Source organism: Curcuma longa, chromosome 18, assembly GCF_044706935.1.
Source record: "Curcuma longa cultivar G26 ecotype Majalengka, Jawa Barat chromosome 18, ITB_CL_G26_1.1, whole genome shotgun sequence".
NCBI classification, from domain to species: domain Eukaryota; kingdom Viridiplantae; phylum Streptophyta; class Magnoliopsida; order Zingiberales; family Zingiberaceae; genus Curcuma; species Curcuma longa.
The window spans coordinates 5100312-5111379 of record NC_133878.1 but is presented as its reverse complement, the minus strand read 5'-3'; the positions used below and the strand labels follow the sequence as shown (position 1 = coordinate 5111379).

General features: G+C 39.5%; 1 protein-coding gene and 1 pseudogene across 1 annotated transcript; both read right to left on the bottom strand.

Moving 5' to 3' along the window:
• LOC141812135 (protein DETOXIFICATION 48-like) overlaps positions 1 to 1161 on the bottom strand; it is a 2962-nt pseudogene extending 1801 nt beyond the window's left edge.
• A 773-nt stretch (positions 1162 to 1934) lies between these two features.
• On the bottom strand, positions 1935 to 3587 carry LOC141812134 (uncharacterized). Its single transcript, XM_074700174.1, has one exon. It carries the CDS (start codon positions 3585 to 3587, stop codon positions 1935 to 1937), a length of 1653 nt encoding a protein of 550 aa, XP_074556275.1.
• Between the last annotated feature and the right edge of the window lie 7481 nt (positions 3588 to 11068).

The following is an 11068-nucleotide window of genomic DNA, read 5'->3' as shown; positions in this document are numbered from 1 at the left end:
TCGACTGGAGCTATTTCTGGATCACCATTAATGAAGGATCTCGAATGTCTTCTAGTGTTGGGGTGGTCTTCGTCTTCTCGGCTTCCACGGAGATGGGAGACAGAGTAGTTATTGGGGTAATTGGAATTATGTCATTGCAATTAGCAATTGGAATGATTGAAGGAGGAGAAGAAGAAGTCGGTTAAGTGTTTGGCGCGCTCTGCCTCCTTTGCCCAATTTGTTTTGGCGACGGCGCCGGTCATGAGGGTGGCACACGTAGCCTGCGCCGAAAGGAGTCCCAGCCACAGCCCCGGCAAGCCCATTTTTCCGACGAAGCTGAGGAGGATTGCCACCGGCATGCCGACCAAGTAGAAGGAGCCAAGGTTGATGTTGGTGCCGGTGGTCGGGCGGGCGCTGCCGTGGAGGACGCCGCAACCGGCCCGTCTGTGGGCAGTTGCCGAGCTCACAGAGACCGGCGATGGGGAGCGCGAGAGTAGTGAGGTGGAGGATTTCGAGGTCGCGGGTGAAGAGGCGTCCCCACTGGTGGCGCATGGAGGCGGTGAAGGCGGTGGCGGCGAGGCCGAGGGCTGCGGCGAGGGCGGCAGGAGTGGCAGCGCGAGCCTTAGCCGGGCGGTTGGCGCCTAGGACGTTGCCGACGCGGGTGGAGACGCCGAGCTGAGCGCATTGGGGAAGACGTAGACGAGGGAGGTGGTCTGGATGAGGATGCCCATGGAGGCCACGGCATCGCGGGGGTGCGCGAGCAGGCCGTTGAGGAGGATCACACGAGCCGTACCACCACCACTTGAGGCAGACGGAGACACAAGACGGCGCCGCAAGGCGGAGCAGCGCTGGCCACCCGCGGAAGCACTCGCCGGAGAGGAAGCCAACTCCACCACCGGGACACGTATCGCGGCAGGATCTAGAGAGAAGAACGAAGAGGAGGAGGCAGACAAGGAGGTTGAGGTTGGTCCACACCATGGCTGCCGCCACGCCAGCTATGCCAAGGCGGAGGCGAACTGCGAGAAGGTACGTAAGCGTGCCATGGAGCGCCACGCAGAAGGAGGAGCAGTGAGTGACTGGGAGGGTGATGTTCTACGAGCGGAGGAAGACGCGGAGCGGGTGGAGTAAGGAGAGGAGGAGGAGGTCCGGCGAGGCGGCCGCGACGAACACCTGCGTTGCCATAGCAGTAAGTGACTGGGAGGGTGATTATCTGTCTTTTTTTATTAAGAAAAGGGGGAGAGGGAGGGTGATTATCTGTCTTTTTTTTTATTAAGAAAATGGGGAGAAAAGGAGACTGAAGCGAGAGAAGGGGTAGACTTGTAAATTCATGAATTGGGAGAGTTGAAACTAAATTTGGGGAGTGCATGCAAAGAAAAAGTTGGATGGGGACTGATCACAAAGTCCAGTTTGCAGTTGGGGAGTTTTCTCCAATTTACCGTTTATCTTTTACCACTACACTGCCACAACAAGGATGATTTTTCTTTTTTTATTCAATCACATTCAGATAGCAAATTGAGGGCTTCAAATCAGGTTTGAAAAGCCCAAGCTTCCACGAGAGAACAATGGCTTCAAATCAGGATTGAAAAGCCCAAGCTTCTACGAGAGAACAATCGAGTATTTATATGGAGCTTCCGAAGTATAGCTGAGTTAGTTACGATGTAGCAGAGTTGCAGAAGAGGACAAGGATTTGAATTTTGACGAAGCCAGGCAATACCCTTCTGCGTCGTGACCAACTGTAGTTTTTCGATTTACCTCCTCACAGATGGTCGTGAGGCCGATCGTATGAGGCCGCTAAAGTGACGGATTCCATCTTTTTTACAGAAGAGTATTTATATACAGGGACGGATCCAGAAATTAGAGTTAGGGGGTGGGCTTGACTTAATATAATGAATTATATATTATTATCCATATATATATATATATATAATAATAAAAAGTCATTTACACTGTACCATTCAACAAAGTTGTGCCCTACGAGATTTTGAAACATAAAATTCATCTATAATAGAATCTACATCTATATCCTTAGTTAAATCTCGTTCAATATAAAGTGTCAAACAATCTTCAAGAAAATCATCCTCCATTTTATTGCGAAGTGACGTCTTCACATGCTTCATTGCTGAAAAGGCTCGCTCAGTAGTAGCGGTAGAAACAGGTAACGTTAACACAAGATGAATCAATCTGGTCAACATAACATAAACCTTTGATCGCTCACTCTCAGTCAATTGCTGACACAACTCAACAAGTGTAGAAACCTTCAAATTCTTCATCACATCAAGTTTATAATGAACCAATTCATACTCCAAAGTAACAATGTCTTGCTCTGTGAAATCTTCAGGATAAAATTTTATTGCAAGCTTGCAAATATCATCACTGTTAAATGATTCAAATAAATTTTTCGGATCTAAAGCTGTACTAAGAGAAAGAAGTTCCATTGATGACTCATTGAACTGAGTATTTAACTCAGTCAAGATGAAATCTATTGCTGCATTAAAAACATCAAAGTGGTAATGATGCTCAACTGTAATTTGCTGACGGCAACGACCAATCTTATATGGACAATTAAGGTCGGGCACATCAATTTCATTTCTTGAACAAAAAACTTTCACTTCATTAAGAAATTCTTCCCATCCACATTCTCTAAGATCTTGGAGGATAGTTTTGGTAGTAGAGACAAATGTAATAGCAGTCAAAATATCTTGAGATTTTCTTTGAAGAATCTGACAAAGAGTATCTGTTGTTCTCAGAATTTTATGCATTAAGTGCAAAATGAACACAAATTCAAAGCTTGCCATATTTCTGTAAATCCCACGAACTTCAGCCTTAGCTCTTCCATTTGGAGAATGGTCACTAAGAACTTCAAAAACTTTACAAGTTGCAGCGTATTTACCTATCAAACTTTTTACTGAGTCATAGTGAGAACTCCAACGAGTAGTTCCTGCTCGTTGTAAATTACCAATCTGATTGGCCCCACTTCCAGAATCACATTCTCCAATTGCCAACATATACTCAATTTCATTTCTTTGTGCAGCATGTAACTCAGCAATGCGCTTAGTAGAAGAAGTGACAATATTGATAATATTATCCAAATGAGAAAAGAATTCCCAAATAACACTGACATCCTTAGCTGCAGAAACCAATGTTAATTGTAATCGATGAGCAAAACAGTGGACATAATATGCATAAGGACAATCATTGAGAAATAATGCCTGAAGTCCATTCCATGCACCCCGCATATTACTAGCACCATCATATCCTTGGCCTCTAATTTTTTTCACCTGGAGATTATGATGAACAAGAACATTCGATATTTCATTTTTCAAATTCAATGAAGTAGTATCACTAACACTTTTGATGGCAAAAAATCTTTCTGTCAAAATTCCATGATTATTCACAAACCTCAGGATAATAGCCATTTGCTCTCGTTTAGATATATCTCGTGCTTCATCAACAAGAATACAAAAGTATTTATCTCCAACTTCTTCACGAACCATCTTTCGTACTCTATTGGCCATAATATGTAAAATCTCTTTCTGAATTTCTGGAGCTGTATATTGGGCATTTTTTGGAGCATTCTCAAGTACAACTTCATCAATTTTTGTATTCATTTTTGCAAAAGCCTTTATCAATTCAAGAAAATTTCCACGATTAGATGAAGATAGAGACTGATCGTAAATACGCTAGAGGGGGGGTGAATAGCGTATTTTAACGCTTTTCGATATTCGATAAAACTTTACGTGCGGAAGCGTAAGCAAGAACTCGATTTGCAAGAATAAAGAATTAGTGCAGAAAGTAAATGACTCGTTTGTTTTTTACTTGGTTCACAGCGCAACGCTGCTACTCCAAGGCCCACGGTCTTCGACCGTTTACTTTGGGCAATCCACTAAGATACTTGCTCCTTGCGGTAGCAAGTATATCGAAAACCGGTTACAGAAAACTCGATTACAGTAAAATGATTAGAATGACAATACAATCTTTTGGTTACCAATTTTTCGCGCTCCCCGGAGTATGATTTCGGCGTCTCGGTGCTCGTTGAAGTAGCTTGATGTAGTCTCGGCACCAACGTCGAAGATCGGATGCTAAATGGACACGAGGAAGGCGTTTGAGAGCGAAATGAATGAATTGCTCGAAGGCTGCTCGCGTCTGCCTTATATAGACGACCTGAGTCGACTCAGATAGGCATCTGGGTCGACTCCAGCTGACGTGGCGGATAAAAGTCTATCGGCTTCGCTGCTTATCCTTCCTGAGTCGACTCCGGCCTGGCTCTGAGTCGACTCCAGTCGCGGTGGCGGCGGAGACGATAAAATCTTGACCTGAGTCGACTCAGATCGCCGTCTGAGTCGACTCCAGCTTCGCTGGCGGCGACTTTTGACTCGCTGACTTCCGGTTCTGTGCTGATTGGGCTGGAGTCGACTCCAGAACCTATCTGAGTCGACTCCAGACCCGAAAACTTGAATTTTCGGCCGGAGTTACTTTTGTCGAGCCCTTCTTTCCTGCAAAATAAGTTAGCTCGAAAACCATAGTATTTAACGAACCGGCCAGCTCACCGAACCGGCTTCGAGTCTTAACTTCGGATCTCCGGTGAGATCCTGGGTTAGACCGGCGCCTACTGTTCCTCGTAGGAACGCGTTCTCACCCACTCCCCTCGGGAGAATTTACCTGATGCCAACTCAGTCCTCCTGACCTGTTGGACTTTTTGCTCGGCTCTGTCGTTGCCCCCCAGGACTTTGAACGCAACTGATCCTCCTGATCAGTCCATTCTTCTCTGCAACTTGGTCCTCCTGACCCAAGTCCATTTCATCCGCAACTACCCAAGTCCGGATCTTGCCTGGTGCACGTTGACTCTGCCAAGTCTTCTTGCCTAGACTTACTAGGACTTAACCTGTTTCTCTGCAATCTCATTTCAACTCAGTTAGCCAAACCATATACTTAACTTGATCCTAGTTCCATAATCAAAACACAGGTTTGACCTGCTAGTGCTTCCTGCACTAACAATCTGAAGGTGAATACTCCAACCAATGAAATTTCTGGAACCATTTTTTCTGAAATCGACGATTTTGACTTTCAAATTTTGTAGCTGGATACTCCAACATATCTGGTTGATAAGGCCCCATCTTTAGATATGAACGTCTTATCTCATCTCGTACATTAACATGATATTCACATATCTGTTTTCTTTTTCCTGGATCTCGTTCAATACAAGTAGAAGATGAGTGATGGTCGTTACTAGGAGAGAAAATAGTAGGAATTTGGACGGTTGAAATTGGAAGACTTTCATTAGATTGATGTTGCATTGTCGGAACGATAGAAATTGAAGTGTTTTCACTGGTTTGATGATCTCTCTTCTTAAAGAAAGAGGATATCTTTCCTTTCTTTGTAGCAAATTGATGTTCCATTTTGAAATAGTTCAAGTAATATCCCTAAATAAGTAATAAAATAACAGTCATATAAATGAACAAGTAATAGTTAATTAATGGTCCAAAAGTATAATGAATCATATGTGAAAAAGATAAATCAAGGTAGCGGCGGCAGGCCGCGGCGGCAGCGGCCGCACGGTAGCGGCAGGGCAATAAATGTTAGATGAGTACGATAGATGAGTACGAGAATAATCAAAGATGGCCACATGGGGAAGAATAAAGTTATTCCATTGAATAATCAATAATAAGCATCAAGAAAGATAGTTAGACACAGCAATCTATTAAATCCCTTTATGGCAATAATGCACCAACCTTATCATTATGAGGTAGTTAACTAACAAGAATCTATTCAGGAATAAAGAAATCCAAGAGCTTGATGAATCCCATTTTACATCCTCCCTATCACTGATAATGAAAAAATAACGATAAGAATGAAACAAGTAGACTTGGTACATGTTTAAGCATGAGATTGATCAACCTATTTAGAAAACAGTAAAAGAAACAATAAGGCATTATCGTACTTCATCATTAATTTAATCTCTACTTTGACAAGGATATAAACCACCTAAATAAGTACTTAAATCAATTTGTTGGATGAATAGTTAAAACATAATTAGTGCAAATTAATTCAAACATTAAGCACCAGTTAATTGCATATTGCTATATCTGTTTGAACCTGAACTACTACTGCTCTAGTAGTTTCCTCTGCACTGAGCCATGGCCGCGGCGGCAAGCGACAGCAGCAGGGCAACGGTCGTGGCGGCAGGCGGCAGGTTCCACAGACCGCAGGGCAGGCCGGCAGCAGCAGCACGAGCGGCGGCAGGCCGGCAGCTGCCGCACGAGCGGCAGGCCGGAAGTGGTCGCGTGAGCGGCGGCAGACCGGCAGCGGTCGTGCGATTTGATCGCGCTCGGCGCTCGCACTGGCGGACGACGCCGACGCGGTAAGAACTAAGAGAGGAAAGAGGAGAAGAACGAAAAAATTACTTGATTTGAGATTCGTCGCCGTCGCGTCCGTGGAGTTCCTCGTCGCCGTCACGCCGCTGTGGAGAAGTTCGCGCACTCTGCACGCGTGGGTCACGAACGAAGAAACCTAAACCCTAAAAAATTTTCAGGAAATAGGGCTGGGCTACAGCCCAGTATAGCCCAACTTAACTCCGTCTCTGTTTGTGGGGTTATGTTCAAAAGGTCCTTTTTTATTCTATTTTATATCTAAAATATTCCTTTGTTCAATGGCCAACCTAACTGCAAGGATACAAACTAGTTTTTTAAGCTAACCCTTAACCTAAACCCATCGGAGACTTTTTCTTCATGGCATTTCAAAAAAAACTTCATTTTAGGTCATTTCCACCAAGCCCGGGCCTTTCAAAAGTCTTTGAGAGTTTTGATTATACTAAATAGTTGCTTCATAGATAGTTATCTCTCTTTCTTCACGGGTGATAAGGGGAGGAGTAGCTAGGGGTCAGCGTGGAAGATGAATGTTAATCCAATAAGGGGTCACCTTTATAGTCGAACCCACTCAGCTTAGCATGGGGGCTTGGGAGACTATAGATGGGTTCCTCAACTAAAGGGGTCAGCCTACATAGTCGAGCTTATAAGACTAGAACCCTTTGTACCTGATAACATAAGATAAAGAGTGGGACATGATCGAGGGACATGGGGATGTGCTCTGAGGAGTGAGAGGTAGGTATTCTCACCACCTCTCTCCCTCTTTACAAAGGTCACCTTTGGGAGGTGCGCAATCTACTATAAGCTCTTATTTCCTTCAACTTTTGTGAGAGATCTAACTTGAACATCAGAGGAATTCTACCAAGGTCCCCTTGACCCCCTTGTAATCTGTAGGCATGCAGATCGTTGTAGAATCCTTCGCTCCCCCCTTTGCAATATCAGAGATTTGTTGGTGGCTACCCAATGTAAGCCAACCTTATGAGAAGCTAACCCAATAGGAATCATATACTACCTAACAACCCTATAACTCGCAAAGACAGCAACATCGCCCCAACCCCAAATCTCAGCTAGATCATTTTGGCATTGTTAGTAGGTACCCGAGTTAAGACATTCAGATGGGATATGTATAATGTCGAAGTCATGGAGATCAAAAGTCTGCCTATGAGAGAAGTGTTAGATTTGAGAGATGTCCTAAAGCAATCATCTTACGATTATACTATTTATTAGATAAATAGCAATTCACTATTTGAGTACACATTCTATATGTGTTTGATTTAATCTTAAACTCAATTATTGAATGTCCGCAATATGATTCATAGTATGAAAGATTTTGTGATTGGATCACAACTAGTGAGCATCTCTACATATGCAATTATGAATGTATTGAAAGCATCCATAGTCGAGGAATTGATGAATACAGACGTCATTGATTCTGTCGAGACTAGCACGTTTAAACTCCTTAGTTAGCCAAGCAGCTGATCTCGTTGGTTGGAGACATTGGATATTGAGGGTTGAATGTGGATGTTGATTAAAGATAATCAGTTTATTGGAGTGACCTGCCTTGAGACTTCATATGGTTCTATACTTATGTCAATGAAGATCTTAGTGCAGCTTAAGTGCGAGTTTCCTTTGACTTACGGTATTCGAGTCACCTTGGTCGTGGAGACTTATACTTTGACATCTTAAGCAAACATCTCCAAAGAGGTATGCATCCGAGATGATTGAGTATAAGTCAAAGTGCCCAAAGGTATTTGAATAGCCGATAGAGGATTCACACTTCTTTGAAAAAGGAGACGTATACCCTGCGACCGCTTGTCAAGATTGTTACTAAAAATCTTTGACCAAAGCATTACATGTCAATAATACGACACTCTTGGGGCACATGTACAAGTAACTTGAATCCATATGATAAAAAAACAGCTTGGGTTAGGTGTGACATAGTCAACCTAATGGGAACTGACACACATAGATCATGTCTTGATCCAAGTATACATATAAGATGGTGAAAGGAATGTGTCATGTTTAATTGGAGATGCTAAAGAGTTTAAAAATATTCTGGAATCAATCAATGATTTTTCGATCAATTGAGGGTCATGATGTACTACTAAGTGTCATTCATGATCGTTCCATAGTTAATAGTTAATTACGGACTACCAACATAATCGGGAATCTATTGAGTCACATGCATTACAAGTTCTCCGAAAGACTTAAAATGAATTTAAGAATTAGATTCTCAGAACGAGAATTAAAAATAATATTTTTAATTAAATGATAAAAAATAATATCTTAATAAAAATATATTTAAAAAATTATAAATAATTGAAGCGCTCCTAATGAGTTATGATATGTTTGGTCAATTTTTTAATCAAATTTTCAACACCATAGTTGTGTTGATTTTTCATATTGATTTTTGAAAATTAACTTTAAGGTGTTGGAAAATTAATAAAAAATTAATTAATTTTGTGAGATTATAATTTTTGATTCAGATTGAATCACGAGACTTTTAATATATCAAATCAAAACTCGTTCAGAGATGTACATTCGTTATGGTGTAACTCATAACGATTCAGTAAGTTTAAAAAATATCGTTTAAAGGTATTTGGAGCTTTTGAAGAATTTTAATCTTTTTTATTAAGGTTATTTTCGTCTTTTTAATTGTTAGGATTTTCATGACTATTCAAAATTTTTTTAGTTGATGTTAGGACATGATCTTTTGAGTCAATATTTTTTAATTTAATCAAGAAAAAAAATCCTTGTGATGATTTTTTATATCCTCATTGAAAATTCTCTATTCGAATTAGCCTATCGGATAATCGTTATTATGTTTAGCATAAAAAATAATACCTTTAATAGAAAATAAAAGATGCAAAACAAATAATATAAATAATTGAAGTGTTCATGTCAATTTTTGAAAATCAATATTACAGTTTGTGGTGTAGTTTCGGTTTGATTCGATTGATAATATCGATTTAACCAAATTAGGAGTTTTAAAATCGAAATTGAACCGAATTATTTAAAATAATTGATATTTTTATTTTAAAATAATAGATTTCTGAAATAATCAAATCAAAATTTTAAATTCAATCCGTTCGATCGGTTAATTCAATTTAATCAAATTTTATTCACCCTGTATACAATATTGGTGACCTAGGCGGTATGATTTCAACTTATTATTCTTGAGGATGAATCGTAAGTGACTGAGTGGGAGCTATTTATAGGCAGTCTCCTCCCAAGTACATGGATGCAATCGCTTTAATCTAATCTAATGGTGTACATTACTAGCCAATTAATGCCCCTACATTATATTATTTAGATGATCATAATATCCTATTTGAGAGAGTTATATATGTCTATGTGATTATAATATCCTAAGAGAGTGTATTAAAGGGTGTATCAAAAATCATTCTAGGAAGCGGCTGGAGGATCTAATGTCGAGTTGATAGAAGGTGACACTAATAGAGACGATGATGATCGCGACGATGATGATCACAATGCCTAATCGATGATCGCGGCGATGATGATCACAATGCCTAATCATATCTTAGGTCTCAAGTGAGAGTCGTATATGATAAATGTACATATTGGTACTAAACTTGAAAAAAAAGCTAAGACTAAAAAAATAAATATTAATATAAAAAAATTGAAAAAAAAAGATCTTTTTTTTTCTTTCAAAACATCAAGAAAAAGAAACAAATCTATACAAAAAAAACAACTCCAATCAAAAAAACTTTTTTGATTGGATGGGAATGAATCGAAAAAGGGAAAGAGTTTTTTGTAAAAAAAAAAAATCAAATCTGAAATTTTGGTTCTTTCCGACCCTCTAGGACCAAAAGTTATCCTAGAGGATCATCTACTAGAGTAAAAGCCTTAGAACAAGAAAACTAAGAATTGAAGAATCGACCCTCCATATTATAGCAAAAATTTCAAGAGTCTCGGCAAGCCCAAATGGGACACAAGCAGATTGGGTAGGAAATATAAGAATTCATAGCTCGAATGAGTCAAAATACTATGGTTTTGATTCTCAAGAGATTTAGGACCCCTCACGATATTGATCAGTAGTTGATTGAAAGGTGTGTTGATATTTAACTTTTTTATTTATCACTCATGAACATGCAAATTAGATTTATTAATTTTCATAATAGACACATCTCTAATTACATTACATCTTTTCAAGAACATTGTAGATAATGATATATTTTATATATCACCATCAACAGATATCTAAACTAGCATTCAAATATGTAAAATAATTGCCTAGCTAATCTTTTTTTTATTATAATGTTCAATCTAGTTTAAATTTAATTTATTAGTCATAATTGTAATGGTGTAATTTTTTTATTTTATTAATAATTTATCTTATTATACTTTCTATAGAATTGGACATTATTAGTTAGTTTTGGAGTGAGAGTTGATGTATTCGTTAGAAAGTTTTACTATCATTGATAATGTATTTGGATTTATTAGATTCATACGTTAGTAGTTAAATTTGAGATATTCATTTTTATTGGATCTTTGTTGTATTGAATTTATGTTGGGATTAAAATTGAAAAATTATTGAATTAGTTTTGAAATGTATCATTTTTAGCGTATGTTATGTTGTTTGTGTATATGTGGATCTATGAATGAGTTAGGGATATGTGAGTTGTGGATTTGATACAATTGTATCGTTTGTTTGTGTTGTGTTAATTAGATTGTGATGTAAATATGTGGATTAAATATGTTGTGTT